Source organism: Vipera ursinii (assembly GCF_947247035.1).
Source record: "Vipera ursinii genome assembly, chromosome: 11".
Taxonomy (NCBI): domain Eukaryota; kingdom Metazoa; phylum Chordata; class Lepidosauria; order Squamata; family Viperidae; genus Vipera; species Vipera ursinii.
Window position 1 is genome coordinate 8,778,605 of NC_139524.1, and position 21,801 is coordinate 8,800,405.

Genomic DNA, 21,801 nt, shown 5'->3' on the forward strand with positions numbered 1-21,801 from the left:
ATTCACCTAACCTTGTTAATAACGATGCTGATTTTTCAAAAATTCGAACGATTTGCAAGATATGAGAGCACTGGCCGACACTGTTTTCCTATGTCGAAGCCTAGAAAAATGGAGACCTTTTCGGTCCAAATACTGCCTGCCATACAAGCAGAAACAAAAGCAGCAAAGCAAGCAAGACGTTGTAATTTTGGCAGTGATCAGTTTTTCTGGAGGAGAATCCTGCAAAATGTGATGCCAAACATTCTAGGCACCTTTCTGGGCATCCCTTTGTAAGAAAGAAAGTTTCTAACCCACGTGGACGTGAAAACAGACTTGAAAGCCTGCAGACAACACTTAATGGAATCATAAAAGCCAAATACGCGACTAATTTCAAAAGCTAAGCAGAAGCAAGAGCTGAGGAAAACAGACTCCATAGGGAAGAAGGAAGATTTGCACTAAGTTTCAGAATTCTGGGTTTTGATGGGCAGACATTTTCTCCGTTCACATCATAAAAGTTGGCTGAAGCCCGGCCACTTCAGTTACATCACTCTTCAGCTAGAGATAACAGGCTGTACAGTAAATAGACAACAATAAAATGCCCGTCTTAATGTCTGGACAATAGTTTAAAATAAAATTCAAGAAGATGTAGCGTATGATAGTGACCAATCACTAATTCCTATGACTTTTTATTAATACAGCATGGTTGAGATCACCGTTTCTTAAACTTTGCACTTTTAAGATGTGTGAACTCCCAGAATTCTCCAACGAGCCTGGTTATTACTTTAATGCCGGAAGCCACCCAAAGTCTTTTGCTACGAGATAGGCAGCATATAAATTAAGGAGGGAGGGAGGGAGGGAGGAAATGTCTTGCAAGAAAGCATGGCTAGTTGGGTGCACATTGAATAGAGCCCTAAATATTTTATCCCAGGCCCTATTTCTCTTTATTATTAGAAGTGTTGGTGTTAAACCAAAAATATGGTAACCAAGGATGTTATCTAAATTAGATGGCAACCAGTTCCCAAGCAGGTCAGAGGTGGGAAAAGCTGAAGAACAGGAGGCATTGTCAGCAGGAACCATGTGCTTCCAGCAATGTGTGTAGTGACTAGGCTTCTTCCACTCTCCAGGTAATGACTAGCCATGTTCTTGATCATGTTGAGGCGACATCAACAGATGCCTCTGATGGAGCTGTCTATTTGCCTTTGCAACCATTCCCACCAAATGGCAATAGCATTCAGGCTTATATACTGCCCCATAGCGCATTTCAGTTTACAATGTCAGCATATTGTCCCCTCATTTTACCGACTTCGGAAGGATGGAAGGGGTGGATCAACCTTGAGACCCATCAGAATTGAACTCCAGGCTGTGGGCAGTGTTTGCCTGCAATACTGCATTCTAACCATTGGGCCACCGGGGCTCAAATGCCAAGCAGACGGCCTTCCTTGAATGGACAAAACTGAGCCAAGAACCCAACTGGACTTGGGAACTAGACAAAGGATCATTGTTCTTCTAAATATAGAAAATAAGTTAGCAACTGATTTGCAAAAAGCAGCCCGTCATAACTGGATAACCTCTCTTTAGCTACCATTAGCCTCTTTCTGAAATGTTTACTTTTCAATGATGAGAATCCTAGTAGTAAAAGTCTCTGAGCTATAGCGATGGTCAATAAAATAAACTCTTCCCCAAAGCCCCATCCATGTTGTTTGAAATGTTATGCTTCAACCAAGTCCCTATGCTTTTCTCTCTTTACCCAAAAAACTGTGACCAGGTTTGTCCTCCATCACCCGGATACGTCGTGCTCCAGCCGGGATCACAGCTGCTTCAATATAACCTACAACCAAGAAAAAGAATGTATGAGCCACATTATATCCCAAAGTAAATACACAGGGAAACCGATAAGTGGTCCTTGTAGCTAAGTATGCAGCCTTTACAGATTGGAAGAAAAAAATCCACAACCCCAACACTCATTTTGAAATTTGGTGAGAGACTCGGCCACCCAAATTTCAAAGATGTGAATTATGACTTAAAGAGGAGAAAGAAATGAATGTGCCCATGTTTCGAATTCAATTCCTACATAACTAAAATTACGACACAATAAACTCCAATTGGTGATTTTTGGATTTCTTTGTGTGATCAGATCTCAGTTAAAATTGTTGTCAAGGCTTGCTCTTACAACTTGTTCCATGAATCAAAAATTGTTCTGAGAAAGCCCTTCAGGATATTTCAATTTCTTTTGGCTTCAACTAATGTGCCAACCATTTTAATTTGTGGGAAACTTGATGCCATACTTCACACATATTCAGTCACTGTGGTGGGGAAGCCATGGCTAACAATACTATGTCAACCCAACCAATTGGTTGATTTAATAAATTATGGCTCAACAAATTATGCTTTTGCATAAGTGGGAAACTAGGGCAATACCTGCTTAAGATAAGCATGGAGACCATATGGTAAAAACTAAATTAACTACCTCTATTTCTCCCAAATAATTCAATGAATGCATCATTGGAAGATTTAAAAGTTTGGTAAGATGGAGAAAATCTAACTATGTGGTTACTAGGAGTTGAAAACAACTTGATGGCACATAATCAATCAATCAATCAATCAATCAATCAATCAATCAATCAATCAGGCCCATCCTGGCTAGTCCAGCTTCCCAGACCTGGTGTCCTGTTGTGTATCTGGAAGGAACCATATTAGAAAACTTTGATTTGGTTTCTACCAGAAGCATGTCCTATCTATCAAGAACAATATGATAATAGAGCATCTGTTTCAATAAGCATTCCTTGTTTTTGTCTCTTGTTTTTCACTTATTAATCTTTTTATGTAATGACCCCCGCCCTGACTACACATTCATTTTTCATTTTCTTCTCCTTTTATTAGTTTACCAAAGAAATAGCTTAATACCACAGAAAGGAAAATTGAAGAGAGGGCTACAATAAAAAAAATCAGAGTTAAGAATCTGGTGCCAACATGTTGGATTCAGTACTGCTATGATTTCAATGCATGTGACTAACATGTTGCCATTAGTATTAACTATTGTTTTGATCATTATTTTTACTACCAGAGTTATGCAAGTTATCATAATCCAGGCAAACAGCTGTCTAATATACAGTTTGTCAGCAAGAATTTGGGCTTAACCTTATTCAGCATGTTCAAGCTGTATTGAACTGTCCCATTCTAAGATGGCCAATTATCTCAGTGGACCTTCAGAAATTGGAAGGTTTTATATCCCTTCTACAGGAAGAACTGGCATTACAGATGTTCCTTACTATTTGAGAAATTTACATATTTGGAGTTTGGGGTCTTATCTGAATTTCATTATTCTCCTACAGATGTTTCATGAGCAAGCTAAATAACATCATCATGCCTTAGCAATGCACTGATGATGTTACGGAGCATGGTAATGAAATGCTCTGCTGGAATCAACCAGCTTTGTGAATGCTAAGTTCCCAACAGTTCAACCTATGATACATATATTCTTTACTATTGAAAGTCTACATTGTTATATTATTGTGGGTTTTTTTTAAGCTTTAACTTTATTACTGTTGGATAACAGTAGCTGTTTGGCGCCAGACATAACTGGAGTGATATATAAACCCAGTAAAATAAGTGCTTATATAAATAAACAAACAAGCAAATATCTTGGCAATAGAGACAGACCCCAAACCAAAGATTATTACCACCGATAAGGTGACGTATCAGAAGCAGCCTGAAAGTACACGTTATCAATGTTAGGACAAAGTTTATGGACATTCTCTAAATGTGCAATTTCAATATTTTATCCAGGAATTTAAAGAATTAAAATAAGTAATCTGTTGTTGGATCCTCCATGGCTAGCCCCAGATTTATACCAAATATCCACTGACTGAACACATCACAGCAATACCAATATTCAGGAGAAATGGAGAAATCAATCCCAGTGGGAAGAGTCTTCAAGTCCCTTTCCATATTATAAGCAAAAACCAAAGGCAGTCATACCAGGAGCTGGGCAATTCTGATTTGAATAAAGAGATAATTTGTTAAATTCTGCCTGTTGAAATCTTACAGACGTTCACTTAAGCATGATTTCCTTCATCTAACTTCATGGGATTTTAGTAGAAGACAAAATAGAGGTGGATGTCTCAGTCATCCAGGTCATGGCTGTCCCAAAGGAGCTTTTTCAAAATGCAACTGGACTTTCTTTGTTTTTCCTTGAAGAGGTTTCGCTTCTCATCCAAGAAGCTTCGTCAGTTCTCTTTTTCACTTCTCAGCTTCTTGGATGAGAAGTGAAACCTCTTCATATTAAAACAAAGAAAACCCAATTGCCTTTTGAAAAAAGCACCTTTGGGACAAGTAGATGTAGAGCTAACAAATTATTTTGCAAATACAACACTACCTCTATACCACTAGACTCCTGGGGTTTGAATTTCTTTTTACCCTTATAAATTAAGGGACATCCATTTCCCAGCATTTGGAGAAGTGTAAGACTTGAGACTGTCTCTCACCATTTACAAGGCACCACTCCCGTAGCAATCTGTAATTGCAGCATGGTTGCCAGAAAGTTCGCTAATTTTCAGTTTACTATGACCAAAAAAAAAAACCCTCTACAATTAAATCGTTCTCAACTTTCAATAGAATCTGGTCCATTCCTTTCAACACCAATTCCGGAGAGACAGTTAAGACAATTGCGCTACAACAGAATAACAGGCTCCATTCTTGTTAGGCTCCATTCCAATCCGTTTAGCTCAAAATAATTTCAGATCGAACAATAAGGTGCCCAAAGTCTCCTGGGAACTCTTTGTGGTTTGTTAATTCGTAGTATTATGTATAGCAAGCGCGCTCTACCCCAGGAACAATTCTCTCTTTCTGGCAAAAAGTCCTCTTTCTCTCTCGTCTGCGTTACATCGAGGCCTCAGGAATGCACAACTGGGCTTGGAGAGAATGGCACGTTAAAATTATATTGCAGGGCTCAAACGAGGGAGACACCTGAGCCGATGGGAAGGGAGCAGAGCGAAGGGGACAGAAAGATTGCCTTTATCCCTGTGAAGGTTCACAGAGAGAGGACAGCTGGTGCTGTGCCTTCCCTGAGAAATCAGGAAACAATGAGTGAGCAACTTCTTCCTTCATCCTTTTATACCATAATTCCTTTTTTTTTGGGCCTGTAGACCAGGGATAGGCAACCTTGGCTCTTTTGTGACTCGTGGACTTCAAGTCCCAGAATTCCTGAGCCAGCCAGGCTGAGGGGAAAGGGAGAGGTTTCCAAGCTGAGCCATGTTGGCTCAGGAATTCTGGGAGTTGAAGTTCACGAGTCATAAAAGAGCCCAGGTTGCCTACCCCTGCTCTTGACATACTCATTGGAGGAAAACCCTAATAACGAAATAACAGAGTTGGAAGGGACCTTGGAGGTCTTCTAGTCCAACCCCCTGCTCAGGCAGGAAGCCCTGTACCATTTTAGACAAACGGTTGTCCAATCTCTTCTTAAAAACCTCCAGTAATGGAGCACTCACAATTTCTGGAGGGAAGCCGTTCCACCGATTAACTGTTCTAACCGTCAAGAAATCCCTCCTTAAGTTCTAAGTCGCTTCTCTCCTCGATTAGTTTCCATCTGTTGCTTCTTGTCCTGCCATGATTTCTTGAAGTTATGGATAGATTTCAAAGCCAACAGTTAATGGCATCAATGATAAGTTTGGAATTCTTCATGAAATTCTTATAGTATCTGCTAGGAATCCAGTGAATTACTATTTTCCAAAGACATGACTATACCTAAATGTGTGGATGTTGGTATGAAATGCGCCAATTGGTTGTTTTCACCTTCACTGATGGAAAGCTGGTTTTTATTCCCCCAGAGAGAATAATGCCCTTTCCCAGAAGAGAAAGACACAGCCGACATAATGAATGCCTTCTTCCCAATATCTTCCTCTTTCACATCCAGCTCCCTTTGAATAACCAGTGGGACATATTAGGTAGATGTGTCTCCCTCTTCCCGTTGGCCTTCTCCTTCAAAGGCAGAATCATCAGCTGGCGGAATCGTGAAGGTTTGCATTCTGGTTGCGGTGAAGAAGCCTCTTGATTTATATTTCAATCGGATGACTTGTCCATCAACTGCTCTGTCATCAAGCCGGTCTGTTTCTCAGCCTAGAAACCCCGCCACAGGTAGTTCTCAAGTTATGACAATCGGGATCAGATTTTCTGCGACTAAGCAAGATGATTGTTAAGCAAATCATGCCACATTTTTGCAAGGGTGTTTTTTTTCCTTCTCTTTTTGGCCATGATCGCTAAGCAAAGAAGCACAACTTTTAAGTGAATTGCGTGGTTGTTAAGCAAATCCTGCTTCGCCAAAAGTCAGCTGGGAAGGTCACAACTGGCGAACATGTGACCCTGGGATGCTGCAGCCATTGGAAATACGTGCCGGTTGCCAAGCGCCTAAATGGGAGCACTTGTGCACGGGGATGACCGTGACAGTCATAGGGCAAGGCCTGGCCATCAGTCCAGTCACTTTTTTGAAAGGGCCATTGTAACTCTGAAGGGTCGCTAAAAGAATAATCATAAGTCAAGGACTACCTGTAGAGTTAGCCCCACTCATGCTAAAAGATAGAATTAGGGAGGACCCCATTCATTGGAAAATGAATGTCCAAGATGCATTTTTTTTTCTGACAGTGAAAAGATTCAGATAAAGCAGGGGTCTTCTAACTTGGCCCTTTTAGGACTTGTGGACTTCAACTCCCAGAATTCCTCAGCCAGACACGAGGAATTCTGGGAGTTGAAGTCCACAGGTCCTAAAAGGGGCAAGTTGGAAGACCCCTGATATAAAGAAAGGACACAGGAAGTAGAGCTTTGAAATACATCCACTGTTTCTCCTTTGAGTAGGATCCCGTGTCTGCATTTCAAGCCAATGAAAGAATACAGAGGCAGACCCTTCACCAAGAGAGTATCTATCTACCGGCGCTACCGAAAGCAACCGAGGCATCTTACACGAGAAACACTTCGGGACTGCCTTTGTCCTTGCCATCACGCAGGTGGAAACCTTTTTACATTGATTATTGGAGACTAAGAAGAAAAAAGGGAATTGGCACAGGTTTAGAGACATGATCAGCAAGTCAGCAGTCAACAGAAATAATCTTTCTTCAGGACGGCCCAATTCAGCAGCAGGAGACAATGTGCCTCGCAAGAGCTTTCCGATACCTATTACAAAGCAATCCTCTTTGGGAACTGGCTACTTATATTTATATTTATATTTATTAAATTTTTAATTTATATTAATTTATATTAAATATAATTTATATTAAAAAACAAGGTACAAAAGTTAAAAAACAATTAAATATTATGCCCGATATGTACAATAATTAAAAACCAAAACTTGGACACCGAACAGCAAATCTGAATGGAAACAAAACAGTCCAGTAGTCTAATAGGGCTCGCTTGCGCTTATACAAGAAATGCATTTCAAACTATATAACTAACCCGTCGCTTCTCTGCTTTTTTTTGGCTGAGGTCACGTGCGTTTATAAATAGCCCTTTTTTTTTCCTTCAAGTTCAGTTATAATTCACAGAAAAACAATCAAGCTGCATCAAGCTGTCCCACGCAACCAAAACCAGAAAAAAAATACTGAATAAGGGTCAGTAGAGATTGGCCATTAACATCAGCAGCAAATAAAAACCCGAAAAGACTTTAACTGGGCAAGAGAGAAAAGGGGACAAATGAGAGAAAAAGTTAGATCCCCGATGCCAGTAAATAAAATGTATTGATGGTCATTGACCAGCCACATTTAGAATGGCAAAAGACAGGGAAAAAGGGGTTTCCCAGGCTAGCTGTGGCATTAAAAATGTTCCTTCCAGGCTTATGGGATTCTGTCAATTGAAATCAGATCAATTATTCCTAGATGATCTATTCTCGCCTGCCCAGAATTGACAAATTGGATTTCTGTCATTCAAATCAAATAAATTATTCCTAGATCAGGGGTAGGCAACCTTGGCTGAGGAATTCTGGGAGTTGAAGTCCACGAGTCATAAAAGAGCCAGGGTTGCCTACCCCTGGCCTAGATGATCTGTTCGCCTGCCCAGACTTGACAAATTGGAATTCTGTCATTCAAATCAAATAAATTATTCCTAGGTGATGTGTTTCACCCGCCCAAACTTGATAAAAGTGCTGATACGTAGAATATACAATCATAGGGGCTATAAGGGACATTGGAGGTCTTCTAGTCCAACTCCCTGCCCAAAGCAGGAGGCCTTATACCATCCTGGACAAATGGTTTTCTTGAAAAACTTCCAGTGTTGGAGTACCCACAACTTTCGGAGGCACGTCGTTCCACTGGTTAACTGTTCTCACTGTCTGGAAATTCCTGTTCAGTTCTATGTTGTGTTTCTCTTTAGTGGCCTTTCCACCCATTACATCTTATCCTACCCTCAGGTGCTTTGGAGAATAAGTTGACTCTTTCTTCTCTGTGACAGCCCCTCAAGTACTAGAAGAAAGTTATCGCGTCTCCCCTAATCCTTCTCTTCGATAGGTTAGACATAACCTCGCTCCCTCAACTTTCTCTCGTGTGATTTAGCCTCCAGACCCTTTATCATCTGAACCATGGTTAATCGTGGTTTATCATCGTAACAGGGCTAGGCCAAACGCTGTAAAATGTTAAAGTTAAATTAGGATATTTCAGTCTTCGTATGTGCAAGAACTACTCACCCATCCCTTTCGTATGGTTGAAGTCCCCTTTCACCACTTTGCAGGTTTTGCCATTTCCATTACAAATGCCACAGTGATCTTCTTTGGCAGCGGATCCAATTATCCCATCGCAGCCGATTTTCTAATGGGGATCAAGAGGGTTTTTTTTCCCCGTTATTGTCATAACAAAAAGAGATTTTAGATATTTAATCTTTTTTAGAGTTCAGTAAAGGGTAAATCCTGGAGAACAGAATATTCTTAACTGGGACTTATTTTGGGGGTAGGGCTTATATTACAAGAATCCTGAAAAATCACACTAGAGCTTATTTTCCAGTTAAGTCTTATTTTCGGAGAAACAGGATAATGGACCACTAGATATTGGACAAACACCTTTTCCCTTATCTCTTTTTCTGATATTTGGTTAAAAAGACTTGACTTCTGGTAGATTAAATGTAGTTGGTGAATCAAGTATTACACGCTATGAGCCCCTGATTCTAAGAGGCACAATACGTTTGGGGTCTTTGACCCGATAAGCATTTTAAGAAGGACCTTTTACAGGAAAAAAACAACAACAATACTTGGATAAAAGAGAATTTCCCCTCCGCGATTACAACCTTACCCAGCATTGCAATGTGGCCACAGCAGAATAACTCTGAAGCAATACAGGCTAAACAGATTAAAAGATATTTATCTGGGCCCAGGATATTCAGCACAGAATCCTGCTGGAACCCGTGTCTTGTATTCTGGGATCTGCAAGCAATTTCAATCTATATGGGGCAATTCCCATTAAATGATCTACCAGCTCAAAAGTGTAAAATCTCTCAGTGCTTTTGCTTAACTCCACTGTACTACTAACTTTTTTTTTAAAAAAAAAAAGTTATGTCATTTCTCTTGGCACACAATCTGAATTTTATCCAAATATGGATGGGGTATTTTCAACAAAGCTTTTTAAAATTCCTCGGGGAAAGAGCCCATTCATAGTTTGGGTGTTACTCGACTAGCACAATTGTAATTATTGCCTCATGTAAAAAAATGACAATGCCCTTTTCATGCAGCACGTTAATGTTTCCCGTATGCTCAGCCTGCCATAGCAGATTGTATATAAATACAAATATTGCTGTTGTTAAGTTTCATTCTGAAATTTAATCATGCCAGGATGATATCACTGTAGCAAATTTTCCAACTGTCAACACTTGTTCACACTATAATAATCATATAGACCAGGGATTCTTAAACTTTTTGCTCTCAAAATCCCTTCCCATTTTTAAAAATTATACAGGATTCCAAAATAATTTTTGTTTGGATGGGATCTCTCTCTCTCTCTCACTCTTTCTCTCTCTCTCTTTCTTTCTCTTTTTTCTTTCTCTCTCTTTTCTCAAGATATTTACCATATTAAAATTACAACTGATACCTTCAGACAATATTTACTAAATCATGTAAAAATAACAATATAAAACCATTCGTTATTAACACAAATAAAATCAGTCGTTGGAGAGAAGCCTACAAAAGAACTCAGAACACAGTACAGAAATAGATATCCATAAATTATTTAACTGAGATAAAAATGACTGTGACACAAGCAAAACCCCACCAATACCTTAAAGCTCTCTACCTACCACATAGTATGTATTTACTTATACTTTCTTATTAAATGTATTTAGTGCGTAGATGGGTCAATGAATGAAAACCAAGCATAAAAGGAAAAAAGTGCCCTCAACAAATAAATGCAGATGTTCCAGGTTTTTCTTTTAATTGGGGGGGGGGGGAGAATGAAAGAATGGAATGCTACACTAATGTCAGGATGGCGACATGGCATTGATTTGGACTAGTCTACTCATCTCATCTGTAAGCCCAAGCTGAGCAATAACTTCCCTTACCCAGTGCTTTTTTTATAAAAGAAAAAGGTGCCGGAACTCACAGACATCATACAACCCACCTTGCCAACCCTACAAGGTTCCATCCAAAAAAGGTGCTGGAACTCTGTTCTGAGCATTCTATGACAAAAAAAGCCCTGCCCTTACCATTTTTAAAGAAAAAGCGCTAAATACGATCGCCTCCCCTGAAAAATTTCACTTGCTTTGGAAAAAATCTCCCTGCTTCCATTGAAAACTGCTCAGAGCTTTCATTTGAATAGAAACCAACTAATGTTCAGTTGAGCAGGTTAAAAGATGCTCAGTAGCCTTTTGAATTAAAGTTGCAGAATACGTTAATTTCTCAAACGAATAGAGTTGCTCGGCAGACGGGCATCCATACAAATTGAATGAATGAACGGATATCTGTACTTCAACAAATACCAGAATGCATACTAGGGAATGCTTATGGTCTCTTTGGAATATCCAAGATCCTCTGAGTTCCCAACGAAAGGAATATATTCCAAAATTTGAATTATAGATTTATTTATTTTTTGTAAATACGCACACATAGCAGCGACTCATATCTTTTCACCTCTGAAAAATTTCTGTGATGGAAAAAAAGGGAATCTCCAAGACATACCCTACTTATTTCACTGTCTATTATCCTCCCTTCTTGCCTCCTTGTGATGGTGGAGGAGAACAATTAAATTATAAGAGCAAAACTGCCAACACTGGGCAGAATCAAGTAAAGGTTATTTAGGTAAGTCCAGTAGCCTGCCCATTCCTTAGGCAATTTCCTTTCCTGCTCTTGAGGCGTTCTGCAAATTGTTTCTGAAGCTGTCCCCCGTTTCTGAAAATAGTTATTTGTATCTTGGCTATTCATAAGTGGACGAAAATGGGGAAATTGCCAGGTGCTTATCTAATGTCAACTACTTTTTATTTTTGAAGTGAGTTGAAAGTGGTTTGAGAAGGAGGGGTTCCTTCCTAGGGTGTGAACTTCTATTTCTTTCATCCTTCCTGTTCTAACCAGTCTTACCAGTCCTCTTAAAGGACTAGAATAAGATCACACAAAGCAGGGCTCTGTTCTGGGCCCAGTGCTCTTCAACATCTTCATCAACGATTTGGGCGAGGGGATAGATGGGGAACTCATCAAATTTGCAGACAACACCAAGCTGGCAGGAATAGCCAACACTCCAGAAGATAGGCTTAAGATACAGAAGGATCTGGACAGACCCGAACACTGGGCACTATCTAACAAAATGAAATTCAATGGTGAAAAAAGTAAGGTTCTACATTTAGGCAGGAAAAATCAAATGCACAGGTATAGTATAGGTGGTACCTTGCTCGATAGTAGTAACTGTGAGAGAGATCTCGGAGGCCTAGTGGACAATCACTTCAATTTGAGCCAGCAGTGTGCTGCAGCTGCCAAAAAAGCCAACACAGTGCTAGGCTGCATTAACAGAGGGATAGAATCACGATCACGTGAAGTACTAATACCACTTTACAATGCTTTGGTAAGGCCACACCTGGAATACTGCATCCAGTTTTGGTCACCACGATGTAAAAAAGATGTCGAGGTTCTAGAAAGAGTACAGAGAAGAGCAACAAAGATGATTAGGGGACTGGAGGCTAAAACATATAGGGAACGGTTGCTGGAATTGGGTATGTGTAGTTTAATGAAGAGAAGGGTGAAGGGTGACATGATAGCAGTGTTCCAATATCTCAGGGGCTGCCCCAAAGAAGAGGGAGCCAAGCTATTCTCCAAAGCACCTGAAAGCAGGACAAGAAGCAACGGATGGAAACTAACCAAGGAGAGAAGCAACCTAGAACTAAGGAGAAACTTCCTGACAGTTAGAACAACTAACCAGTGGAACAACCTGCCTCCAGAAGTCGTGAATGCTCCAACACTGGAAGTTTTTAAGAAGAGACTGGCCAGGTTTCCTGCCTGAGCAGGGGGTCCCTTCCAACTTATTATTATTATTATTAAATTTACTTTCATTTTTTTCACTTTTAACCTCTTTCGATAAAACATAAAGAAAAAAAATATTTTATAGATCATTGGTCCACTTAATGTGAACATTGCTTTCTTTTGGAAGTTATGCCCATCCACCTAGAAAAAAAATGTAGACAAGGAGAACTATTTGAGTAGGCATCTGGGGGTGTAAGGAAGCCACCGTATGTTATGGTACAAACCATCTGATGAATGATTGGGGGAAGCCGGTATGTCTAGTAGCCTATCAAAGAGAAGGACTTGGGCGATATGATAGCTGTCCTCGTATACTTGAGGGGCTGTCACAGAGAAGAAATGGTTGACTTATTCTCCAAAGCTTCTTGGGGCAGGACAAGAATAATAGGTGGAAGATGATCAAAGACAGATCCAAGCTGGAATTAAAGAGAAATTTCCTGACAGTGAGAACAATTAATCAGTGGAACAACTTGCCTTCAGAAGTTGCGGGTACTCCGTCACTGAAGGTTTTCAAGAAGAGATTAGAAAGCCATTTGTCTAGAATGGTGCAAGATCTCCTTCCATGGACAGGGAGTTAGACTTGAAGGCCTCCAAGGCTCTAACCCTATTATTCTATATTGTATGTTAGCTTCCCCATTCTGCTTTCGTCAATGGCTCCCCAGTCATGAAACTTCTCTGGATAGCAGGTATTTTGTCAGATTTTTGTCTAAAAATTCCAAACATGGCAACAAGCACAATAACAGAGCATATGATTGGCATATAGAAAGCCCTGAGTTAAGTGACTGGTATTTTCTTTTCTTCTTGTCCTTTTTTTAAAAAAAAAACATGTATTCAGTGATATGAACTCTGACATTTTTTCCCAATGGACTCCATAGGTCAACCAGCCATCTGCTGAGCTGAGGGAAGGCACTTCCTGTGTTTGACATTCTGCCTACCTTAGTAGCTACAAGAGATTGCCGTGGGACCAGTTTGGGCTTCCTGTCTTGGACATGCCAATGTAATGTGCAAGTGAATAAAAGTACCTGCCACCACTAGGAACATCATTCTGTTTCCTGTACTAGTTCTCCGCCCCCCAAAACGCTGAATTTAGCAGAGCAACGTTGCCAGTCCAAAAGTTTGATTCTCTCAGCAAGGCAGAGTCCAAGCTATTTCTCTTCTAAGGCAGGGGTCCCCAACCCACCTGGTCCATGGACCAGTACCGGGCCACGGCATGCCAGCAACCAGTCAGCACAAAGAAGCAAAACCCTATCTGTGGGATGCAGGCAGCACACAAAACCACGCACCCTCCAGTCCGAGGAAAAACCTCTCTCCACAGAAGCGGTCCCTGGTGTCCAAAAGGTTGGGGACCTCGGAATTCAACTATTTGAGTTCAATTGAGGGTCCTTCAAAGAAAAACAGGTCTCAGTAATCCAAAGTGACCATGCTTTTGCTATCACCAAATTCCTCCTGAATTGCAGTGGGTGCCAAATCTCAGTTTTACAGTACCAAGTATTTTCCAACGTGTGTGATGTAAAGCTCAAAGCTTTTGGGAAACTCTGTTTTTTTTAAGTGCCCGATTCTTAATGTCTTCCAATTTATAATGAAACAATTAAAAGAGAGCACCATCCATTTCTGAAGATTGCAAACCAGGGCTTTTTTTTCTCATAGAACACTCAGAACGGAGTTCCGGCACCTTTTTTGGATGGAAACTTATAGGGTAGGCAAGGTGGGTTGTATGACATGTGTGAGTTCCGGCACCTTTTTCTTTTACAAAAAAACACTGTTGCAAACAATGACAAACCACCTGGAATCTTACACAAGGACATAGCAACCGAATATCTGTATCAGTACAGAGGTAAGGGCAATTCCGTAGTCACCGCTTTGCATTTCCCCCATAAATATTGAACTCAGTATAAAAGTATATTCAGACGTTAGTTCAGATGAAATAACAAACAAAAAGTTACTCCACCTGGCACTTGCCATGAACGCAGAGGTCAGTCTCATAAGGTCCACATGGTGTACCATCAATGACCCTATCAGACACCAACATAGGAGACTCTTTCCCAAATGGAGAGCAGTAGAGCTCACAAGGTTTTTCTGAAAGAAAAACGACAGATGCACTGATGATGTTACCTAGTCAGGTCATGAGATGTCTACAAGAGAACCACCAAGCTCAGAGAGCACCAAAGACCCCACACTTTGACCCAGAGCTACAAATATTCTTTTCTATTGTAAGAACAACAGAGTAACACTCTTATGGGGCTTTTAAATTTGATCAGCACCAGAAGTATAACACACTGGACAGAACACTATTTGGTTGATTGATGTAGCTATCCCAAGTGACTGTTACGTTGAAGTCAAGAAGTTGCAAAAGATTACACAATACAGTACTGAGGTTTGCAAATAGAGGCTACAAAGAGTGAAAAGTTTATATTCTTTTAGATTTCTGACTATCTAGTATTTTTTTTTCCATTTCAGGGTAAGATCTGAGATCACTTTCTGTCAATTTAGCACAGAAACAGGAGCAATATTCTCCTTATGGACTTTTTGCTGAAAAAACCCCTATGAATCTGATGATTAGACAGGGTAGATTATGGAAAGCAGGAAACTTTGATGTAACCTTAGAGAGGGCAAGCATAAATGTATTTATAACTGCTGCCGTTAAGAAGATCAGGAGGCACTTTATTATTCTTTCTTCTTTTCTTTCTACTTCTTTTCCTATATTTCTCTTTTCACTTGTCTGTTACTTTCCTCTACTTCTCTTATCTTTAACTCAAATGTTGCATTGTTTTCAGTCTGTGGAAAAAAAGTTCTTTAATAAAAATTATACAGGGATGCCTCGGTACTCCTCATTAATTGGTTTCGGCAAAGTGATGAGTATCAGAAACGATGAGCGCTAAAAAAAAAAAATTCCCACAAGGAATAATGTAGTCAGTCACAAGGCAGCTGACATCGACAAGCTCTAGCTTGTGCATTGAGTACCAAACCAACGATGAGTCCCGGGATAAAATTTTTGCATCAAAATGCGCTGAGTACCAAATTCGATGAGTTTCAAAGCAGCTGAGTACCAAGGTCCCACTGTGTACAAAAAGTAGCAGTGTTTTTTTTTTTTCATCTGCTGAAACATACCATCCATGATGACAGCCGTCCACAGGCTTTTCTTCTTGTTGGCCGAGCGATCGTGAGATTGACACTGTTGGTCTCTGAAAGAGGACACTCCTCTGGGACACGGCAAGTTTTCACACACAGTGTGTTCCACACTTGCCCCCTGGCAGTTTTTACCTCCAGGCCCAGGTCTGTTAAAGGGAGACAAACACGGACAGCCTGCATTAGTTTCTATCGTGTCATCCACCAAAGATTGATAGGGGAGTTGGTGAATGTAGAACTTCTTTTTGGACTGTTTTGAAATGAAAACACAAATGAAAAGCAAAAAAAAAAAAAAGATTTCCTTTCAGATGAATTTGACTTCTGGTGATTTCATACACTTTACTGAAAACATCCATATGGACTAATGAGAATAGCAGGGGGGGGGAGAGGGGAGGGAGGCAATAAAGCCAATAAATCAGGACTTAGAACAACAGAGGGCACAATTCAGCCAGGTGTGGCCATCGTTACCATAGATTGAAAATGAAAAAGAAGTGGTTTGTATTTAATGCAAACATGTTTATTTCACATTTTTGAGGCAATGGACAAATCAGAATCCAGTGTCTTTCCAAACTTGCATTGAATTTGAAATATCGTTTAGTGATTAACACACACACACACACACACACACACACACACACACACACACACTGGGGAAGATCTGTACAAACAACAGATAAATTCAGAAAACCCTTGACTGCAAATAGCCAAAGTGGCCAGCAAAAATGTGTCATGTGTAAAGTGTGTAAAATACATTTTGCAAATGTTTTTAAGTTACTCAGTTTAGTAAAGGAAAGGAATTTATAAATGAGAAATGAGAGAGTAAGAAAAACAGATTGGCATTATTGAGTGTCCTTAATGCAGATTTACAGCCACTGATCGTCTGTCCTCAAGTCACATACAGACCCACATTTTTTTTCATACTGTTGTTATACACATTAAGTTTTAAAACAGTCTTAACTGACATCGGTAGAGATTTTTTTCTGAAGCCTGAATGTGGAACAGAAGAACTATTTTTCAAGAGAGGCTCACAATAACACTTCCCAAATTGTGCCAATTATTTATGGCAACGATACAGAAGTGGTTTTCCATACTTTCCTTCAGGATGTTTTTTTAAACATCCCAATCCAACTTACCCCCCTTGGGATTTACTAGTGACCTCCCATTCAAGCACTAATAAAATCTGACCTTGCTTAGCTTTTTCAAGATCAGCCAAGGTCATCTGCTAAAATGCAGAAAAGATTTAACACTCCTAGGAAAGCAATGCTTTGGATGTTTCGTGACTGACAAACACAGCGGGCAAAGTTCCTACAACGTGCTCTCCAAAGTCAGCTGCCAGCCCTTCAAGATAGTCCAGGCAAGGAGCAGTACCCTTAATGTAAGGTTAGAGTGACAAAATCTTGCAAATCTGGAAGCATTTCTCAGCTTCCCCACCTGTACTTTTCAGAGAACTGGGGGAAGGGTCTCTTTCTGAAATGCTTTCCACTCTCCTGTTCCTTCTGAAGGCTGAGGTGCCTCTTGTCTGACCCGTCTAGGCTGTCAATTTAAAACAAAAATCAACTAAAATTCAGTATTAAACTGGTGCCAGATAAGGGTCAGGGGAATTCAAGAGGAGTTGGACTTGAATCGTTTGTGGCAACGTAACAATTCCATTCTGATGACATGTTTAACTCCACCGCCCCCAGCTCTGCCTGCTTTTCTCTTACACCGTGTTAATGAAAACCAGTGAGAAAGTGAGGAAATGAGAGTGAGAGATTTAACTGAGTGGCAAAACTGCTTTCAAATCATAGCGGTGTTGGAGACGGGAGTGGTTTGGCTTAACAAAAAAATAGGTGCCATTCTGAAACATACAGGAATGAAAACTGAGAATACGGCTCCCCACTTAAGTCCAGACTCTCCAAATGCTATCGCTTGAAGTACAATTACAAATAAAGCACTGGGCTTCAGCCCTTACCATGCTTTGTTTTAATTTTCTAAAAATACCTCTGGCCCAAAGCAATAAAATAAAAGCAATGGCAGATGCTTTACAGCATGATTGTCCACTATTAAAATCTTTCTTCTTCTTCTTCTTCTTCTTCTTCTTCTTCTTCTTCTTCTTCTTCTTCTTCTTCTTCTTCTTCTTCTTCTTCTTCTTCTTCTTCTTCTTCTTCTTCTTCTTCTTCTTCTTCTCCTCCCCTCCCCCTCCCCTTCATCTCCTCCTCCCCATCTCCATCTCTATCTCCTCCTCCCCTTCCCCTCTTCTTCTTCATCTCCTCCTCCTCCTCCCCCATCTCCACCTCCTCCTCCCCTTCCTCTCCCCCTCCCCCTCCTCCTTGGACAGGCACCCCATCAGTTACTCCTGGATTAGGTAGCAGAAGACGAGATGGGCTGAGCTCCCTATGAAGACATCTTTCTATGCTCCCTTAAATGCTCTTAAGAATTAGGTGCTCATCAGAATGAATCAACTTACGGAGGATTGTCGCATTTGCGCTGCCTGAATCTGGCCCCCGTCTCACATGTCCGGCTGCACATGCTCCATTGACTCCAAATGCTCCAGTCACCATCAATGTGCTCAGGGATGGGTGTTTTACTGACACACTCCCCCATTCGGCACCACTGGAACAAAAAGAGAAAATCTTTGGTTTGTATAGTTTAGAACTGCGACGCTTGCGGTCATTAAGCTGTCATTTCCCATCCTGATATGCCACAGAGCATATGCAGATATATACTTCAGAGCTTGACTATTACATCCCAGAGGAAGAAATTTGTTGGGGATGGTATATTTCTTCTTCTCTGATGGGGGTGGTTTGAACCTGGAGAGTGTCAGCTTCCTCTATCTACTCATTCCAAGTTGAACATAATGGGTAGCGAGTAAGAAGCTCACCCCTGTGTACACGTGCTGTGGATCTAGCCAGGCCTCAAATAAATGCAGCAAAATGTTATGATGAAAGTGTTATAGAACGACAGTGGTTCTCAACCTGTGGTCCACGGAGCCCTGGGGGAGCCTCTATGTCATCCCAGGGGGTCCACAAAGCAGAAAGGTTATGATTTAGATCTTGAGTTAAGTCTTGAGGGTCTGTGGCCATGGTTCGTGGCTACAAAAGGTATTTAAAAGGGGTCAATGGTGAAGAAAACGGTGAGAACCAATGTTCTGCAGCATTACAAACAAGCATTGCACCCAAGTACTACAAAGAAACCATCATCTGGCCAGGAAGTGTAAATACAATTTTTTAGGAAGTAGAATTGATTTTCTCCTGGGCTTTTACCTTGTCAGCCCCACATTCTGTCCCATCCAGGGGGGGATCCAGTTTGGTTTTACAAGAGGTATCTCCTTCCACAAGGCACCAGAGACCAGCACACATCAAATGCTGCCAACAGGAAGAGGGAAAAAAATTGCATTTGGCTGGAGAGGCCACTATTGCAAGGAAAATGGTGCAAAGCTTTGTTAAACCTCTCTGAACTGAGCATTATCTGATTTATTATTTTTTTTAACAAATATGTTTTCAAAAAATAAACCTGCATGCAAGAATTAACTTTGCATCAAACCACCAAACAAATTCAGAAATCAAAATATTCCCCTACAGAAGATGAGGGAAGGGGGAGAGAAACAGTTTAGATTGTATTCCTGTTAACTGTGACTGATATAACTTTGAAGAAACTGCTGGATAATATGCAATACATCAGGCAGAGATTTTGACTCTCAGGTTATTAACTGCAATAATTTTTATTTGCAAAGTTTCATTTGCAGAAAACGGATGTTGGTTTGCATTTGTGCACACCTTTCACCCCAATGTAAGAGAGAACACGAAACATCTACAAAGCAAATATTTTCTATTTGCTCTGCACTTTATGGTGAGATGGGAAACAAATTAGATAAATTTTTTTTTTTAAAAAAAAAGGAAATAGCATCAAAATTTCATTCTGTATCCCACTGCGCACACAAAAAAGTGACAATAAAGGTTATCTTGTCTTTTCTTACCTTAATTTATCTCACTTAACCTGCCCTGCCCTGCCCTGCCCTGCCCTGCCCTGCCCTACCCTACCCTATCCTATCCTATCCTGTCCTATCCTATCCTATCCTATCCTATCCTATCCTATCCTATCCTATCCTATCCTATCCTATCCTATCCTATCCTATCCTATCTTTGTTGCTGCAAAGGTTTAGGGGAAAACAGAAAAACCTGTATGCCTAGCTATCCTCAAGACTTTGGTGTTTTACAAATGTTTCACACAGAAAAAAAAGTCATGTGAAAAAAAAAATTCTTTGAATAAGAAAATCCAACACGGAAGACTTAAAAGTGAAACGAATAACCAGGAGCTTCAACAGAGGCAGACAAGCTAGTATCTCCCTAGAAAAGTCATTGAAAAAGTTCTTTATTTTAGTCCCTTCTCCCAGGACAATCTTTCAAGAGATTCTGTCACTAATAATAGGTTTGGTAGTCCTCTGAGAAACACGAGTTAACTTGATTTCCTTCTGGGGGAAAAAAAAGAAGCGAAGCTCACTTTTTCATGTTGCTTTAAGGAGTTTGCCAGGATCAACATAAATAAAGCAGAACAGTCAGGACTTGAAACTCAAGCACACAATCCAAGCCTTTTTATTACTTTGGCACATCTTTTTCATGCAACAGGGGAAAGTAGAAAAAGTGCAACTTACTTTCATATCAGATTTTAGGTAGCTGAAATTTTTATGGTAAGGGAGATGGGGGGAACTATTGAAACGAATTGCTGTGCTAAACCAAGAGTATGCAACTTGTCGAAGGCTCCCAGGAAAGGTATGGCTGGGGGTGATATTTATTTATTTTTATTTATTTTATTGGATTTGTATACCGCCCTATTCCCATAGGACTCAGGGCGGTTTACAGGGCAGTTAAAACCATGAATACAAAAAATTAAAAACAATTAAAACAAATTAAATTCAAGCCCCAAGAGTAAATCTAAAACCCAGTTAAATTAACAACCCCACAGTCTGGACCAAACAGATCGAAGAGCCAAGTTTTCAGGTCCCGGCGAAATGATATGATATATACCATATCATATCCCCACAAAGTCACTTTGGTAACCTGGGGGTGGTCTGAGGACAGGTGGGCAGGATCTAGTTTGACTCTATTTGATTATTTATTAATTCACTGACAGCAGTAAAGTTTCATAATAATAAAGCTTCAGTCATTTAGCAACTCATCCTCTGCAGGTTAAGCAATTAGTACATTCTGGAATGTTATATTCCGACACATTACACAGCAGCTTTTCTTAAAATAATGGAAGTATGGCATCAAACAATGAAATATTTCTAGTTTTTATACCTTGCAAAAAATACTGTCTCCAAAGCAAAAGGAGGGGTTTCCTACTGGTTTTTTTTTTAAGATTGCCCCAGGAAGAAATCTCTGTTCTATAATCCCAGATAATGCTACCATTTTACCAAAAGTTTGTTATCTGTTCTTTTATGATCCATATTACCTCCATATTCTTACAGAAAGTTGCATTGGTCCCAAAGAGGATCTGGCATTGCTCATCTGCGCTATAATGCATTCCTGGGAGTTTATAAGGCAGGCGAACAGCGTATCGGCTACGTGGGTCTGTTACCAGCAAACAGTTGCTGACTTTGGACCTGGAGAATCAAAAGACATGTAGACGTGCTTGGCCATCTCTGTTCTAACATATAGTAAAGCTTCTTCAAATTCAGAAAATACCATTTGGGCCTACAAAGAATGCTGAATGTGGTTTACATTATACAGTAAATTTTACAGCCAACATTAAAAGCACTAGTACATCAATAAACACCAGGCAATTTCAAAATACCAAAGACTTCCGTGAAACTCCCAGAGATACAGACTGCAATTTTAAGAGGTGCACCTGAAATTAAATCCCTGCTTGATGATGATCTCAGATTATAACAGAGGAAATCTGCCCTATTGCTTATCAACAGATTCTGGTGAACACATATCACATCAGCTCTAAAGATTGGGTAGAACTAGGCAGTGACTTTAGGAACTAAATTGAAAATGGTGGTAAGGATGTAAATTGCTTCTCCTGCACATCCTTGGAACACACTGTCTAATCACATCTATCGCATCAAAAAGCAAAATCGTGTTCTTCATTTTTTCATTCTACCCAATGGCCAGGGTTGGCAATGCCACAAGGTGCAGAAATGCTGGATGTTGTGACATGATAATGCAAAATAAATTTCACTAGACAGTACAGAGGGGAGGTAGATCCTTCACAGAGCTCAGTTTAGCTCAAAGATTGAGAGAGATCACCTGAGA

General features: G+C 40.2%; 1 protein-coding gene across 1 annotated transcript in view; it reads right to left on the reverse strand.

The window, feature by feature from the left end:
• The window catches only part of ADAMTS17 (ADAM metallopeptidase with thrombospondin type 1 motif 17), a gene marked incomplete at both ends in the record, with an annotated part of 127,757 nt that overhangs the window by 26,112 nt on the left and 79,844 nt on the right, over nt 1-21,801 (reverse strand). Inside the window, 8 exons of the mRNA XM_083371328.1 lie at nt 1,727-1,807; nt 6,931-7,005; nt 8,642-8,762; nt 14,388-14,515; nt 15,548-15,714; nt 18,012-18,157; nt 18,808-18,909; nt 20,996-21,146. Coding sequence (XP_083227454.1) covers nt 1,727-1,807; nt 6,931-7,005; nt 8,642-8,762; nt 14,388-14,515; nt 15,548-15,714; nt 18,012-18,157; nt 18,808-18,909; nt 20,996-21,146 — 971 coding nt within the window. The remainder of the gene's footprint in view (nt 1-1,726; nt 1,808-6,930; nt 7,006-8,641; nt 8,763-14,387; nt 14,516-15,547; nt 15,715-18,011; nt 18,158-18,807; nt 18,910-20,995; nt 21,147-21,801) is intronic.